Source organism: Anas acuta, chromosome 24 (genome assembly GCF_963932015.1).
Source record: "Anas acuta chromosome 24, bAnaAcu1.1, whole genome shotgun sequence".
NCBI classification, from domain to species: Eukaryota; Metazoa; Chordata; class Aves; order Anseriformes; family Anatidae; genus Anas; species Anas acuta.
The window spans coordinates 4,647,197-4,665,003 of NC_089002.1; the positions used below are offsets into that span (position 1 = coordinate 4,647,197).

The 17,807-nt window shown below is 48.1% G+C and overlaps 1 protein-coding gene across 2 annotated transcripts in view; it reads left to right on the top strand.

Annotated features, from left to right (window-relative positions):
• PKP1 (plakophilin 1) overlaps positions 1-17,807 on the top strand; it is a 43,429-nt gene that overhangs the window by 9,856 nt on the left and 15,766 nt on the right. Inside the window, exons 1-5 of one of the 2 annotated variants that reach the window (XM_068659629.1) lie at positions 5,583-5,734; positions 5,831-6,255; positions 14,234-14,378; positions 16,106-16,313; positions 17,056-17,233. In XM_068659629.1, coding sequence (XP_068515730.1) covers positions 5,891-6,255; positions 14,234-14,378; positions 16,106-16,313; positions 17,056-17,233 — 896 coding nt within the window. In that variant the 5' untranslated portion in view covers positions 5,583-5,734; positions 5,831-5,890. Of the gene's footprint in view, positions 1-5,582; positions 5,735-5,830; positions 6,256-14,233; positions 14,379-16,105; positions 16,314-17,055; positions 17,234-17,807 lie in introns of those variants that run through there. The other variant, XM_068659628.1, reaches the window with a different exon arrangement.

A 17,807-nucleotide genomic window follows, 5' to 3' on the forward strand; every position in this document is an offset into this window, starting at 1 on the left:
GAAATCTCAAGCTTTTGCTTCTGAGTTTTCTTCCCAACCTTATGAGATACTGGTGCTCAAATATTAGAGCAAAAGAAATTATACAAAGGGCTTCCTAAAATTGCTGTTGTCAGCTCTCTCCGGATCGGTCAGCAGTTCTGGGTAAAACCTTTGACTTACCCATTATTAAAGATTATTTTCTGATTATTCCCACTGCAGAGTGCCTTGTTCATAGCATCACTGTAAGTAGCTTTGTTAATGAGTAATTGCTAGCGGTGTAGGCAACAGAGAAGTCAGTGGGACTGCTCCAGAGGGATGCACTCCTCCCTGCCCCTGGGGGCAGCACAGCAGGACCCCAGCCCGTGGCTGCACCATTCCCTTGTCTCACATGGAGCCTGCAGAGCTGAAGTCCCCTGCCCCATCCACACGGAGACCACGGTGGGATGCAGCAAATGGTGGGCTGCAAACCTCTCTGCATTCGGCCACCGGTCATGGTTAGTTTGAGCCAGGTGCTGTTGAGCTCGGAAGACCTGTAGGGACGTTTGTCACCGTGCTGACGATGTTAAGTTGTGAGTTACATCTCTGGGAGCAGCTCAGCTCCCAACCCGAGGAACATTTCGCATCTCTGCTGCTGTTGAAGCAGTTAAGAGAAGTTCCTGATGCAGAACAGCTGGGGACCAGTGGCTACTGGGCCACCAGGGCTCTGCTGCCCTCAACCACCACCAGGCTCAGCGCTGCCCTGGCGCACCCAGCTTGGTTTCTGCAGCAATCACATCTGCTGTGATACCAATGCCAGGCATGCATTTTGGTGATCCCATGGCACAAGAGACAGTATGCGGATTCCTAAGCAAATTTATTCAGGAGAAAGTTGCAGAAGTTTCTCTTCCAAATGTGTTGTCTGCAAGAGCGGTGTTGGCCACAAGACGTGCCCTCCCGCAGCCCTTCTAACAGGCAGGGGCACTGCCTGCTGCCCCTGGACAAAAATCCCCCAGCTCTAGCAGGAGCTTTCCCATAAGAATTTCAGGATAAAATTTGTCATTTACTTGAGGACACGTTCAAGATTTGTTTTTTTAAGAAAAAAAAAAAAAAAAAAGGAGGGAGTTAGGCAAGCTTATCAAAGGATTTATCAAGGCTTTATAGTTGCTGCACATCACTGCTTGGTCAGATCCTGGTCTCCCTGTGATGTTTCCCAAAAGGCTTTATGCTTTGGAATAGCTGGATGTTACCTTCCCTAGCCAGAACAAACCAAACCATCTTCTGCATAAAGAAGCAGATGAAAAGGCAGATGGGACGGCAGCATCCAGGAGAGGTGGGGAAAAATGTTTCAAAAATGGAATAACAATGCATTTGCTGGTTTTGCAATTTTTCTCCCTGCACTGGAGTGCGTAGCAGGCAGCAGTGAAAGCATTTCGCAAGTAGCATCAAGAGTTTTCCCCACCCATCATTCAGGGTGGGACGCTGTCATGCTGCATTGCCTGTGCTTTGCCCTGCAGCCTGGGAGAAACCTGCTCTTGACGTGTTTATTCGGAGTCCTTTACTTCTCTCTGTCTGCTACTCTAGAAACAAACAAATTGCAAGGGAAAAAATTAGAGCTAGGTAATGAACTGATCGCGTCCTTAGATGCAGAAGTCAGAAACACCCAGTTATCTGGGAGGGATCCTCCGACCAGGACGCGCAGCAGGGATCTGAGCACGATTCTGCACTGAGCAAGTCAGTGCCTTCCTCTGTGCTCCAGAGGAGAGGGCCTTTGCTTCTTATACAGAATATTTTCTGGAAGAAAAGGCAGAAAAGGACACATAGTCAATGACTGAAATAAAGCCATTTTGACTTTCTCTCCAGCACCATTTTTTTCCTGTTTGGAACAAGAGGCTAGAGACATTTACTTATTTACCTGTCTGGTGTGAGCACTGGGTGTCACGGTTAATGCTCCTTAAGTGGGCATTCATCTCAGACTGAGAGCTGGTGCTCCAAAGCGCTTATTAATTTGAAGGCATTTCTTTGCTGCTGCCAGTGAAGGGAAGCACTTAGTCTTTGGGCCTGATAAGAGCACCTGCGTGCTATCAGGGCTCATCTTCACTTCCTTTCCTCCCCGTGCCTCCCCTCCTTTTTTTAATATGAATGAACGGCTCCCAAGGCTTGGCCTCAAATGTACAGACTCGTTTCAGAGTAGGGAGGAAAAGTTCAGGCTAACGTTTGGGATGCTGCACGTGAGCAGCATCCTGCATCCCAGGAGAGACCTGGAGAGCTGCCCTGACCTCCCAGGTCCCATTGGAGAAGGCTCGGTGACAGCCACCACTCTTCTGAAATGATTTCTTGTAGGACAGAGGGAATCACTGCTTTCTGCCTCCACCCTGCTTTGAGGGAATTCCTGGTCTTTTCCAGCATTTCTAAAGGGTGGAGGTGTGGACCTGGCCCGCCTCCCCCGTGCAAACACCCACAAGCAGTGGGCAGATGCAAGGCAAGGTGTTAGGAAATCTGGGCGGTTTATGAGGTTTGAAGGTGAGAGATTGATTATTTCCTTTCACTAATGCCATTCTGCAGAGGGCGAGCTCGCCCTACACACATAATGGCATCAGCAAAAATTAGGAGATGGTTGTCAAGTGGCTCTTCAGACCACAGACCATGAAATGGCATCGCCTCCACTGTTAGCAGTGAAGGTCTCTGGCAAGGGGATGTGGGTCTTAGTCCGAAAAAGCCTCTCTTAAGGCACGGACGTGGCCCTTTGCCGAGATCAAGAAGCGATCGGGTCAGCTACGTTGGTGTGGGGATTTGTGGGGACCATTTGGCACACAGATCTGAAATCCGCTGAAGCTGGCAGGAGGCTCCTCATCGATTTGGAGGCTTTGGTGCAGGCTCCTGTTGCAAAGAGGAATTCTAAGATACCAATTAGGTCCGTGCCACTTGAAAGAGATTAAAATGGGCTCAGCCAAGCATCTGGTAGCATCAGCAATAAAAGTCATGCACTGACTTTGGTAATGAGCTTCACATCACACGGGAACTATTTTCCCATGAGTTTGCAAAAGGCCTCCCCGCCCTGCCAGGGCCTGCACCGACTTGCCGCTCAGGGCTCCCTGTGTTGCAGAAAGGAGACTTTCCAAACAGGCGGTCGCTTTGCTTCACCCTTCCCAGGGCTGGCAAGGAGGAGAACAATGCTGTGTGCCACTATAAAACGCAGCAGGAAATACAGAATTGATAATTCCCACCTATAAACACGGACGCACTCACACCTTCCCTCGCCCGCTCTGCTGGCAGATATCCCATGCGAGTGCACTGGGAAGCAAACAATAGCTTTAGCTAAATAACAAGCTAGCTCTTCCACAGTTAGCTGAATTGGCTTCAGCAAATGCCCAGGGGCTCCATGGCTCTGCCAAGCTTCTGACAGCCCTACGAAATAATCCCAGTTTACACTGACTCATAAAGCACGGTGACAGGGCTCCCATCTAACAGGCTCTGTCCTACAAGCCCTGAGCCCTGAGAGTGGGTTCCCCGCTCCATGAGCCACCAAAGGCCACCCTGCACCTCCCCGTCCCTCGCTGTCCTGAGGGTTTCTGAGCAGGTAGCCAGGAAAATGAAGAAAAAAATGAAGATTTTATCAGCCTTGGAAGGATGTATTCATCCCCAGCGGTACCCCGTGGTTTTCTGAAAGTCATTTTGGCGTTGTTGTGTGCTCTGGCCAAAGCAAAACCGGGATGGAGAGCACCTCTGCAGTGTGGCCACCATGAAATTTTCAGTGGGCCTGCCCCACTGCTGCAGGAGCCCCCAAGACTCACCGTGCTTGCCCATGAGCCTCGTCCTTGCTCTTCTTATCGCATGCAAATTCTTTTTCCAAATCCCTGGGAGCTCTGCAGGATGCACCAAACCTGTTATCTGCCGTGCTGCAGTCCTAACAGGTTTTTTCTGTGTCCTCTGGAGTAAGTGCAAAGAGAATTTTCTCCCCTCGCAGCAATTCACCTGTTTAGATGCAAACCTGCAGAATGAAAGTATCAAAACGACTTCTGACTTGTGCTCAAGTGGCAGAGCAATCTGGGTCCAGTGTAACCGGACTGAAGTGTTCCTTCTTATCCTGACAGCATGCCTGCTGCGCAACCCGCTCTGAGTTTTCAGCCGTTACTTGTGCAAGTCTCTGGGACGCAGCAGAGAGGATTCACTGCATTCCTGAAGATCAGTTTGTTAATGGAATTATTTGGCTTAATTAATTAGCATAATGACAATTCTGCAGAGTGTTGGAGGCAGAAATGATGCTGAGTGTGCTCAGGGCTGGGATGAAGTGGGGCAGAGCAGCGGGATTAGGGTGATTCTGCATAGGACACCAAGTTCTTTTTTGCATGGTTAACCTTTTTTTCTAGGTTAGAAATATACATATATATATATATTTAGATAGGCACAGGATTATTGCACTAGGCACAGGCTTTTCACACCTTGTGCCATGAATTTCCATGGAAATACCAAGGTGTCAGTGTTTGACTTTTCTCTCCCAGCCCAAGGGACCCTTGGGCAGCTGTTGCAAAAAGAGGCATCCAAAGCGCATCTGCTTAAACTCAGCAAGGAAAAAAGCCATCAGCCCAAGAAGAGACCACAGACCAGCTTTTCCCAGATAAAGCAAAGGGAGATGAGGCAAGCCTTCAGAAGAAGGTCTCTGTCACCATCTTTATCCTTTAGTTCTTTTTATGCCTCTTTGCTCTGTTTCTTGGAGATGTGCTTGTCAGGGTGCAGAGGGATACAATGGAAAAACTTGGGCAAAATGGGGCAAACAGCACTAAAATAGCTTTATTTTTTTACCTTTCTGGAACACACACCTTTGTAACTTGTATCACAGGACTGACATCCAGAAGCTTTAGCATTGCAAGAGAATATTGGATCCAGTCCTGGTGTACTTGGGGAAAATCTGGAGTACTTTTGGTGAAGTGGTGGAGACATTTCAAACTGACAGCAGAACAATTAAAGCTATCGTTTGTTTTGACTAATTGCAGTGGGATTTCTACTGTCTTGTCCCCTTTCTTTCCTTCTTTCTTAATTTCCTTAATTTCCTGGCTTAGTCTTGTCATTTCTTACATCACATCCCACATTGTTCTCAAGGCATCCTATTGTACAAGCTGACACAACACACCTTGTAATTCATAAGCAGATATTCATTGTCCCACTGCTTTCTTGGCACAATGAGATTCAAAAATCCCTTCTTACCACTTTCTCACTCCCTTTAGTCTCTTTCTAAGGATTTCACAGGTGAAAGAGGAACAAAATACCATAAGGAAATGAAAAATAAATGCAGGCAGTGCTGGAAGGTCAGAATGGCTCAGCATTCTGTGATGGCAAGAGATGGGATGTGACCTTTCCTGTGCTTACGAGTTGGGTTAAACCCCATGTGTTGAAAACAAGGCATTTGCTCTTGTGGCAGGGTCATGTTTGAGCTTTCACCTCTGATACCAAGTTTTTGGATGCCACATCCCAGTGACTGAGTCCCCAGATTTCAAGGGAGGGTTTGGCGTCCTTGTAAGGGCTGCAGGTGGGCTGAACTCCCAAACATTTTGATGTTTGTGCTCTGCTTGGCACATAAACACCTGGTGACCTGTGATGAGAATGAAGTATGCAGAATGGGATTCAGCTCCTCAAGGGGTTGGCACTTAAAATTAGTCAGCTCAGGTGCAATATATTAGTGGATCTGTGAAATGAGCCTGGTTCTGGTCTTCCTTCCAGGCTCACACAGCAAAGACCAGGAGATTGGGCCACAAAAACACCAGAGAGGCAAACAAATTTGGTAGCCACTATACCCATGCATGAATGGGCTTGGCAATGCCGATCTCCATCTCAACCTTTCCTGATTTTTGTTGTCTCCCCTCTTGTTGTTGACCAGCTGTACAACGGGACCCTGAAGCGGGACGTGGAGAACCGGCGCTACAGCTCGTACAGCCAGATGGAGGGCTGGGGCAGCAAGCACTACAGCAAGGCCGTCTGCAGCCCCACCAGGGCCGGCAGCGACTACTGCTTTGTGCAGAACATCAAGAGCAGCCGGAGCGAGCCCGACCTCTACTGCGAACCACCCCGGGGCACGCTGAGGAAGAGTCAGGTGGGGGGCCGGGCAGAGCACAAGGCGACCTTGAACCGCCAGAGCATCTACAGCAGCTGTAGCACCCAGCAAGGAACTACCAGGACAAGTAAAAAAATGCCAGCACGGGCCCTCTCCTGCCCCTCCAGCAACAAGCCCGATGTGGTCTATGCCCAGCCGGTGATGAGCGGCAAGCAGGAGGTGGTTTATGGACAGACTCATTCCAGCTCCAGGTAAGTCTGCTGCCATGGGATGAACCCGAGTAAATGCTGACTTCTCCTTTGGAGGTCTGTCCGTCTGAGCTAGTCACCTGAGCTGCTTTACAGCCACTGGGGAGCTGGTCACCATGCTTAATCGCATCCTGCAGTGGCGTCTAAAGTGGGTCAGATGAGTCACGCTCCAAGGGCTTATTTCTCTTTGTGGACTATGGAGGGAAAGCAGTGTGGTTGGCTCAGTGTGAATGTCTCTGCTGCAGCTGTGGGATGCTGGACAAGATGATGGCTGGTGTCTCGGTGGTGGTATTGGCCGACAGCTCCTTTGCAAGATGAGGGTGGGGATGTGAAGAGCGAAAATGCTGATGTGCACTTTGGGTGTCACGCTGCTCTGCTTTGGCAGAAAACCAACCTGAAAAAAAAAAAACAACTAAAGCTAAGGAGCTGGTTCCTGAGGGTCTGACTCAGAGCAGAGCTGAGAACCTGGTGAGCAGTTGTATTCACCCTTCTGGCTTTCCACCCAGTCCTTGCTTCATTCCCCCAGAAGGTCTGATTTAGGTTCCAAAAAAAAAATGAGTCAGAAACTGATTCCTAATTGGAATTATTTACCTGGCCAGGAAAGAGGAAAGAATGGAAGCTGTTCACTTCCTTCCTGTCCAGAGCATTCAGCTCCATTGGGCCGGGAATTACGGAGGATTGTCCCTAACTGAGAGGATTGTCCTCTCAGTTAGCACCAGGTCCCTTCTTGCAAATGTTTCCTACAACAGTAGGGCATATAAAACACAATGGTGAGTTCAGACACCACCAAGCTGATATTTCTGTACAATGCAGCAGAGCTTTCATCCCAAAATAAACCCAACAAAACAAGAAACAGCAACAAGCACCAAAAAACAAACAAACTAACTAAACACCCAACTTTCCAAATAAAAAAAAAATCAGTGGGATTTTGATAGCATTGCAATGATGTTTATTGAAAGCTCCCCTTATGTTGAGAGCCACACTGCCTCCAACTTTGGAGCATAAAACATATTCTGGTGTTTAAGTAGTCTTCAAAAATATCTTGTTCAAGGTTGTGATGCTTTACTGGGCTAGGGAAAGAGGGTCTGCATCTCCCATGGGTGTTCCCAGGGGCTGCTGCATTACCATTGCTGCATCACTGGCAAACAGGGCTTGCTCTGCACCACCCCAGATGTCCCATCTCCCATGCAGGCTCTGCAGTTTGTCACACAGACCCTGGAAGCTCCTGAGCTCATTTCTCATGGTCCCTGGTGCAGAAGGGAATTTGCATGCTGCAGGATAAGTAAGAGGCTATTTAACAGGGAGTACAGCCTTTGTTACAGCTCACACCAAAGGCTGGATTTTGTTGAGCTTCTGACCCAAGGTGTGTTGTAGATATGGAGAAAATCCCCCACCACAGTCGGCAGTGTGAGCCAGATCGTGCCCTTGGTCACATCTGAATGTCAATTTCCAGATTTTTCTGGCTAATTCTCTGCTTAACCTCCTTCATTTCACCTTGAGTGGGGTAAATAGGTCCCGGAGTGTCTATGCCAAGGAAAGTCACCTGCCCGTTAGCATGTTGACATGAAGCCTTGACTTCCCGTGTGCCCAGTTCCCTTCAATTTAACACATGCAAATTTAGCCCTAGCCAACCTGGAGCACCAGTGGTGTTGGCTTGCTCATTTCAGAAGCTTTGTAATTCCTCCGGGATGAGAAATGGAGACATTACATAAACTGGAGGTAACTTGTTCCAGGGAATTTCTGAGTAAAGAGCATAAAGGTGTAGTGGGAGTGATGGCAGAATGACTGAACATGGGGCTGCAGCTGGCTTCTACGTGGGGAAACCAAGGCTTCTGAGAAATCAGTCCCAGGCAGGCTTTTCCACTGCACTGTGTAGCATTATGGCTGTAGACTTGGTCATTGCTTTGGAGAGGTCACTGGAAGAATAATGACACTTTCCGAAGAGGAGGAGAACTGCTGCTGCGGGAGGAATCCTCCCCAGCGCTGGATGCCCTTTGGTCAGGGAGTGGCTGCATTTAGACAGTTCTCCTGGCTTGGGGCATTGCTCATCTGGCAGAACTGGTTCTGGTGTGGAAACGAGGGCTTCAAGTCCTGGGCTCAACGGGGGCTGTGTCCCCTGCGTGAATCTGATCTGGCTGGGGCACACCCCCGTGCTTCGCATGAGACTCACTGCAGAGCTGGATGGGTTTGGAGAGCAGTTTGTGCAAGCACCTCTGCTCCTGGCTCTAAGGAGCTGAGGTTGGCAGTTGTTGTCCTCATCATTTTGGTAACATACTAAGGATTTGGCCTCTTTGGAAAAATGATGCATTTTTGGGGGTCAGTTGCCCTTACGGAGCATGTGGCAGGTTGCTGTTAGCCTCGGTCTGGGGTGTGCTTTTGTTGGGAAGGGACCCTCTGGAGATGGGTTAGGACCATGCCTGAGCTCTCTTTTTGCTGTGTAGGACCATTTCTGGTCGGAGGAGTCTGCACTTGGAGCTGATCTGCATTTGGGTAGCCTAATCTTTGGGTAGGGAGAGGTTTGCTCGTAGGCAACCCATTATTAGTGGCTGTGTGCCGGAAGAGGGCTTCGCTGGGGAATAGCTGCTGGAGTTCTCTGTCCAAGGCTCTGTTCTTCCTTTGTGTTCACTTCTCACCATATGAACCTCCTGTGTATGTGGATAAATTGTCTGCAGGCTGGCAAACAGTCTCAGTGAGCAAGGGAAGGGCCCGGTGGTGTCCAGGCTCCGAGAGGCGATCTGATGGGGAGATTTCCACTGCAGTGAGGGGCTGGTGGCACCAGCGAGCCACTGAGTCTCTGTTTATTAAGGAACTGCTCTGTAATGCGGGGGCTCTGAACAGTGTCAGTGCTGGTGCAAGAGCTCTGCTCCTGAGGCTTCTCCTGCTCCGGGTCTGATCTTCTCTTTGGATGGCGTGAGATGAAAATGGGGACTTTTGGCGTTCCCAGGTAGTGAAATATCTAAATACTGGGCAGTGAGAGCTCTCCAGCTCTGTGTACCAAGCAGTCCCTACAGCAGAAACAGCATTTGATCACAAAGTTATGTAATTTTTGGAATTATTCATGTTTGTGTGATTGTTGCCATTTATTGAACCAGCTTTGGCTGTATAAGACATGGAAGAGCTGTCTCTTCAGTAACTGTCTCTCAGAAGAGTCCCTGCTCTTACAGCAATGACTCTAGGTGAGGAAAGTGCCTTTCCTCCAGCTAGGTGTTGAGTCATTTAACTCCTAAATGTTTTTGGGGAAAAGCTTGTGCCATAAAGTAAAATATGCTGTAGGGTTTTACCCACCCCGTAACACTGGCTCTGGTAGTGAAATCTGAGTTTGGCACTGTTTCTTCAGGTCGGGGGGTTAAACAGCACAGACCTGCTGCCAGAAACCTCCTCCTGAAGTCTCTTCTCTTCAACCATCCCTGTGGTTACAGCCCTGCCTCGGTGAGCAGGGTCGGGATGTCCCTTCCAGACACTTCTCTACAGCCACTCAGGGGCTTCAGCCTTTGTAAGCATTATGTGATATCTGCAACAGCATTTCCAAGCTCAGCATCTCTGGGCTCAGAAGTTCGTGGGTTAATTTGGTGGCTCCTACCCAAAGGCAATTACCAAGGTGCACCATACATATTTTGCCAGAATACAGCTCCGTGGAGCAAGTCCTTCTACCTGGTGGAGCTGGAGGGAGACCTGCTGGTGCCCAGAGCACCCCCTTCTCCCCAGCACCCTTCTCCTTCCTAGGCTGCTCTGACACCCTGCGGATCTGCACCCTCTTGTCCTGGGAGGTGGCAGCAGCTGTGGTTCCAGCACCTCGTGAAGACACACATATGGTAGCCCCTCGTAACCACTTCCTCTGGCAGACGGCACTTCTCTGCTGTGGCAACACGCTCCAAGTGGCAGTGTGCCACCTGGAACTCGTCAGCAGCTTTTAGCTAAATAACATGAGATTGGGGAGTGAAGCTTCTACGCCCTCCTGGCTCACCAAGTAGTGATAACGAGAAGCAGTAATAAAGGGTGTGATATTTAATGCATCCTGTAAGTCCTTGAGTCTTTTTCCTCCTCCAGCTGGAACTCAAAGCACAGGAAGAGTAGCGCTGCCGCTGGCTGATGCTGTTTTAGCTCTGCTTGCAGATGCGGTGCACTTAGTGCTTTGTAAGTTGTGTTCAGATGGGACCGACAGCCCCAGCTGGGTTGGTGACACAGTGCAGGTGGCTCAGCAGCACTCTGTGCCATATCCAAGTGGTTGTATGCGCCTTGCTCCAACAGGAGGTGCCTGCATCTGAGCCAGTGCCCCCGTTGCCCCTGCAGAGATGCAGTCAGTGGCCAAGGGAGCCGAAATCTGGGTAGGTCAGTGAATTACCTGCTGGCAAAGTCAGTGCCTCACTGTGTACTCCAGAGCTGGAGGCTGGGGCAACCTTTTGGATTTTCAATATTGCAAAAGCACCGTTCAGATATGGTCACATCTGCCTATGGTAACCCTGGCTTGGCCCAAGCTGAGCTGCAGCAACCTCTGTGAGCTGTGGCTAAACTTCAGGGACAGTAACGGTGTGTCCTGAAACCCTACATTCCTAGGCAGAAGTTCAGTCCCTCTGGAAATGTTCCAAACAGGGAAAACACAGAAAAGTTATTGAAAGAGTCAAAAAGGTATTTATGGGGGTTTCTGACAGATCTCCTCTTTGGGGGGATTAACCAAAGGAAATCAGGATCAAAGCAGAAATTCTCCAGGACCGTGCCACACATGAATACAGAACCATGTAGAAAGCAGACATCTTGATATTATTTTGTTTTTATATGGGATAAGCTGCCTCTAAAAATGGCTGTTTCACCGTGCTGACTCTGTGTGATGTGAACTCGTCTGCACGGTGCATTTGCATCCAAAGCAATTTCAGGGGAGCTGTGCATGATGCTGTCCTGGTGCGGTTCATACCACAGCTTGCTCATGGTGAGGATCTCCTTGTCCCTGGCTCAGTGTCCATCTGCCTGGTATCTACCCACCACGCAAAGCCCGAGGGGAAGCTTCATCTGAGCTCTCAGTGGCACCAAAACCCGGGTGGAGTCCCGTGGACAAATGTGGCTGCTTGGCATGGAGCAGCACCATTGGTTTGCTTCTGTGTGGCCTGGCTCTGGAAGGCTTGGATGTGCTGGGTTCATTCAAGGTTTTGAGTGTCTTCACTCTCATTTTGTTAATGAACAATGCGATTTGTTACAGTTTTCTAGCTTCCTCCTCTGCTGGGGCTTAACAACCAGGATGGAGGCTTAGATCTGCTCAACACAAACTAATCTGTTAATACAAAGTGAACAAAAGACATTCCTGTCAAACTAGAGAATTTCCCTTTCTGTGATACTGACACTCTTCAGTATTTGTTTCCCTTCCACACCTGAATCTGATCATCTAATTTGTCTCCTGATGAATCATTTCTAATTGAGGTCTCTCCTTACTCTGATTGCTTCTTTCTTGTGGAAGAAGAACAACCTTTGGAGCTCTTCCTACCAGGCGCATTGGCCCAGGTTGGAGGTGGCCGTGCTCCAAGAATTCGTCCTGGAGCAGGCTGTTGTTCTCATGGTGTTGATCTGGTTAGGAATATCCCTGACTGGCTGATGAACAATCTCCTGTTAGCACAGGCCTTGCCAGGGCGATTCGGTTCTCAGCTGGGAGAAATCACTGCTGCTTCTCCAGGGGAACAACAGATCCCAGCTGCTCACCCTCAGTGAACTGCTCCTGGCAATGAGCCAGCAGAGGAAATGGATCTTTTCCCATCTTTCCCCATGCAGAACTGGATCTATCTGCCTAGTTTTTCCCTGCCAAAAGAGGGCTTGGACCTCTTATTAGGTGGATGTGCAGGAAATTGCTTTCCTTCAACTGTTAGACAGAACAGGCATCCTTCTTTCTCATGAAAAGTACTCCTGCTTCAGGGTTCTGCTTAACCTGGAAAATATATTAAAATAAATAAATAAACCCACCAACAACAAGCAAAACAGCATACTTACATATGCTGCATGACCACTGACCTGTTAGTTTTATTAATGTGCCTCCCTCCCTGTCCCACTGACCCAGGTCTGAATTCTCCCTCTGGTGCCATCTGTGCTGAGCCTCTCAGTGTTTCAGCTCTGTCCTGTGTCTCAGAGCAGACAAAAAAAGGTGAAGAGAAAATCACAGTGTCCTGAACTTGTTTCAAGTCGAATGAAAGTTTCTTGGAGCCATGTTTTGGTAGAGGTTCAAATGAAGAAAAATCATACGATGAAGTGACATGTTATTTTTAGAGTGGAAATAGAAGTGAAATGAAGTTCACTTTTTTGAAGTTCACTGAAGTTCATCTAACTTTAGTTATTGAACATTTAAGGTATCATGCAAGATTTTATCTAATTTCTCTACATCAACAGAGGCAGCAGGCAGGTCTTCCTGTCTTAAGATAAATGCTGATGACAGAAAGGCAAGTTGTTCTTTGGAAGTACCAATTTCTTAATTTAAATTTAAACTAGGTGCAACTTTATATATAGTCTCTCATGTCTTTCTGTTGGCTTTTGTGTGAAATTTTCTATAGAGTTAGGATATTGTTCATAGACTTGTGCTGTGGGGAGGTGAGAGTCTTTAGATATTTGAGGACAAAATATTTTATCTAATTGTGAGCTGCTGGAGGTGGGGACCGTATCTGGGTGTCCTTTATGGAGCTTTATTCTTACATTTCTTTGGAACAATGAAAATGATTCTGCACACCAGGAGACTCGAAAAAAAGTCACTCCCTCCTAGTAACATTTAATATTTCAAATGTAATAGGTTCATTTTAAAATCTTTAAAAAAAAATCTCTGTTTTATTAGAGTCTATTGGATTGTCTGACGATGCCAATCCATCCTAGCAAAGCCCACAATTTCTGGTTTCACCCACTGTCCCATTTGCGTCTTGTCACTGCTGGAACTGTAATAACCGAACAGAAGCTTGGGGTTCACCTCTTCTCAGTCCTGAACTTGGTGTGGTTATTTACTCTGGTGCAAATCAACGCCGTGAGCTGAGATCCTGCTGCAGCCAGCTGCAAGCCCAAGGGGCAAGGATGATAAGACAAGAACTTGTATTAGACTAACTGATATAATTGGAAGCACAGACAAGGTTTGCAGTTCAGAGCCCCTTCATCAGTATGAAAGTATACATTTTTTCTAATTTGATGAGGTTAAAACATCAGGAATCAATATCATTACTGCTAAATAAGTACAAGCCAAAGACAGCAAGACCTTGAGATTTCTAAACAAGGGGGCAAATCTTCAGGTGTTTGCATTTTACCCAAGGTTTTGCTCCTGCTCCAAGCCAGAGGTAAATGTAGCCTTCCTCCAGATTCTGCAGGCAGATTCTTTACCTGTAACAGGGGATGATGACGATGACTGGCTTTTACAAAGAGCTTGGAGACTACTGACGTAAACATGCCCTGGGAGCAGGATGTCTCAGTGCTATTATTAGTATTTCATAAACTCTTTGTTTGTCCATTCCATCACTCCAGACATGCCTGTCACCTTTTCCTGCTCTAGCCTTCCAAGACCATCAGCTGCTCTCACAGTTTTGCTTCCACCACATCTCACATCAAAGGACCACGTGTTGTGGGAAAAGCATCTGTCTACTTTAGATTGCCCTAATAAACTGGCGGATGGTTTCATTCTTGCCCACTAATTCTTTTATGTGAGCACCAGTGAATACTGCCTCTCTCTTCTCTAATCCTTCTGCCTTAGACATAATTAGACTTCTAGCACCTCAATCAGAGGCTTCTATTTTCTGTCTCCTTTGTTTCTGCTGATGGAGTGGATCCATATTTCATTAGCCCTAGTGTTTTCTACTGCATCTTTTCTACTTTTATCATTTATTTTTTGAGACTGAGAAATGCAATAGGGATTCACAATATGGTTTATGTGATAATATTTTGCATTTTGTGCTTGATTCCTTCCTAATAACAACCAGTACTGAAGTAGCCTTTTCATCTAAGAACTCAATCAATGCTGCATTTCTCTTTAACATAGAATATGTGGTGACGAGATAGACGGCGGTACAATGACCATCCAGAAAGCCATACAACTTCTGTGCTCCTCCGATGACAAATACCAGGCCATGGGTGCTTATTACCTCCAGCACACCTGCTTCCAGGATGAGTCTGCCAAGCAAGAGGTGAGCAAACTCCTTCAGAGCTCTGCTGTCATACTGGATGTGGTGCCACATGAGGTGGATGAAATTGGTTGTCCTCAGCAGCAAGGTCCTTTTGATTTTCATGATGGAGCCTCATAACACGTTAGTCCCACGCAGGAGTTAATTAAGTAGTTTTTTCAACTATTAGTGGCCACTTTCTCTTAATAGCAGTCAGGTCAGTATTTTAACACAGGGGAATAGTTAGCAGGCAGCAGAGGAGGCTGTGACTGTATTATCACCCTAACCCGTTGTGATAGAGATGGAAGGGTTAGGGTGGTATGGGAGCAGCCACCCAAACACACAGTTGTCTTCTGGAGGCATCTGCACCTGCTTCCATGTGAATTTTCTGCTATCTCAGAGCTGCAGTGTCAGAGCCACACAAAATTGCCCTAAATCCCACTGTGCATTGCTCAATGACATTTCAGCCATCTATTCAAGCCAATGGGTTCATCAGTGGTCACATACAAAGATGGTTGGCCAGGCAGAAGCCCTCCTTACAGCAAAGTTTATTTTTCTTATGCTCTTGCTCTCTGCTTACTAAATTTATGGCACCATGCAGCAAGGGAGGCAGTTTCAACGCTGGATCTGCCATAGCAAGACTGTCACAAAAGTTTATCTGCGTCCTGGCATGTTTGCAGTCATGTAAATGTGGGTTTCTCAAGACAGCATCTGCATAAAGGTGGCTTCCATTTTTCTGGCAGCGTGATGGAGCTGCACATGCTGGCACAGGGTGCAGATGTGCCTCTGCGTCCCCGCTGCAGCTGAACTGAGTGCAGGGACCCCAGCCCACGTTGCAGTCGCTAATTGCAGGGTGACCACACCCTTCGTTACCGTTGAAAACACTGTGAGCACCCGCCTGTCCCATCGCTTCCCAGAAAGATGTGTTAGAGCAGGTATGTGAGTCATCTGAGCGCACACTTGGTTGCTTTTTTTTTTTCTTTTTTTTTTTTAAATGCACTCATTCATTTTCTATTGTCAGCAAATCTCCAGCCAACAGATTTGTTTGTGCGCGCAGGCGCTCCATGTGAGCTTGTGTCCCCAGCAGACTTGGCACAGGGGGAATCCTTCAGCAGGAGCCCCCAGTGGTTTGGAGAGCTCGGATGTTGTGTTTTTTTTTTTTTTTTTTTTTTTGAGCAGGAAATTTTCTCTGCCTTCAAACACCCATGGTGTGCATGCAATGTCCTGCAGCTCAGGGCTCCGGCCCCTTCCCAGTGCCACCCCTGCCCATACCCTTCCCTCTTCCCTGCTGGAGCACGGCCCAGTACTGCTGGCTGCCCCCGAGGGTGTTTACGCTCTGCCGTGACCGCAGCTCAGCCTGTGATTTCAGGCTGCAGATAAATTACCATGTCATGTCATTGCATTGCTATGGATGGCCCCTGTTGTAGGCAGGGCAACATTTTTTCCTGATGTCAACGGATGGAGGTAGGTGAAAGTTTGTGGGAGCAAACACATTTACACCAGCCAAAAATTCAGCCCATGGCCATTACTCATAGGCATCCACTTCCAGAGTCTGAGCTCTAACCTCAAGGACAGCACCCTGGTGCCACGGCTGATGGCAAGAACCAGCCGTGCCGTCTGAGGGCTCCAGCCATCCTCCTCTGCCAGGTCCCGTGAGCAGGTTCCACGCTGACTCCTTGCAATTATAGCTGTCCTTCTCCTGGCAATGCTCTGCACACCAGGCCGATGTCAGCACGTCTCTCCTGGTGCAGGTCTATCGGCTCGGGGGAATCGCCAAGCTCGTCGAGCTGCTCCGCAGCACGAACCAGAACGTACAGCGGGCAGCGGCTGGAGCCCTCCGAAATCTGGTCTTCAGGAATCCGACCAACAAGATAGAAACCCGGCGGCAGAACGGGATAAGGGAGTGTGTGAGCCTCCTACGGAGGACAGGGAACACCGAAATTCAGAAGCAGCTGACAGGTACGTGACAGACTGCCAAGAGCCCCTCAGCTGCTGTCAGCCCAGACACCTCGAGCCTCTGAGGAGCTCACCCCATGCTCCCATCTGCCTGTGGCCCATGCTGCCCGACACACAGAGCCATGGTGCTGCCATACCAGCAAGAGGATGTTTTGTGGTCCTGTTGCATGAAATGGCAACCTAAGACACAAAGCAGAGGAGGTGCTGGCCCTTTGGTGTCCTGCAGAGGTTCCCCAAATTATAGTTGCTCATCAGGGCTGTGCCTCTTCCAGGTTTTCCTGATGTTGCCTGGCCATTCCCATGCCTTCCTGGCCCTCTGGACCCTGTGCAGGGAAGGACAAGGGTACTGACAATCCCTTTACAGCTGGGCAGGTCATCTGGTTGGGGTCTCTCCTTTTCTTGAAGGATTGACTTGAATTCATTGGTGCCGGTCACCCCCAGCTGTGCCTGAGGTCCTGTGTGCAAACCTCCGTGAGATCCCTGGAGAGATGCCTTCCTCCCATAACCTGATTACAATATAAATACCAATTCTGGGAGGAGGGACAATGCTTAGACGTACACCTCCTCATGATATCACGCTCCCATTGCCCATCTCCTATGGGGACGGGCAGACTGGGATTTAGGGCAGCCCCTGCACCCTGAGTTCAGATGGTAGGAGCAAGAACTTTTTTTTTGCTGGAATTCACCCTGATCTCAAACTTTCTAATGCATGGTGACCTTCTGCTTGTGTCCGTCTCCTTCCTAGGACTGCTCTGGAACCTCTCCTCCACCGATGAATTAAAGGAAGAGTTGATACAGGAGGCCCTCCCCGTCCTGACAGACTGTGTTATCATCCCTTTCTCTGGCTGGTCTGATGGCGGCTGCAACAGGACAAGAGAAATTATTGACCCAGAAGTTTTCTTCAACGCCACAGGGTGTTTGAGGTGAGTCATCAAGCAGGGACTTAGTGTAGCTTGCCATGTGTTGACAAGAGCTGAATCTACCTAAATCCTCTTACAATAAGTTAAAAACCACACTTGCTGCAATGCTGTTAATAATAAAAAAAAAAAAAATCCCTCTGAGAAAGTTTTCCTGACTAACAGAGGGTGAAGAAAAAATGTATGCAAAATATTTTTGTAGTAGGTGTTGTTTATTTTTAAGTAGGGTTGCTCTTGTGAAGTCTCTGCTCAAAAAATATAAGTTGCTTTGTAATTGGAGAGCTGTAATGCTGAAACCTGACAGTGTTCAGCTTAGACCAGGAATCTTGGCATTTTTTGCCCTTATATTTTGAGGTTTCCAGAGAAAATTCTGGTTGCTAGAAAACAAACCGCTCTGAGTTCTGGGTGATATAAAGACTGAATTCTCTATATGGGGAAAACAAGCATTTTCCCACTAATTTAAATAACTGTTTCAGTACAGAACAGTCCCACTGCCCTGGACTTTACCTGCCACCCCTGGCCCATGCAGCTTGCTGCGTATTGGCTTATTTTGCCAGATGGGTCACCCCCAAAAGAGGAG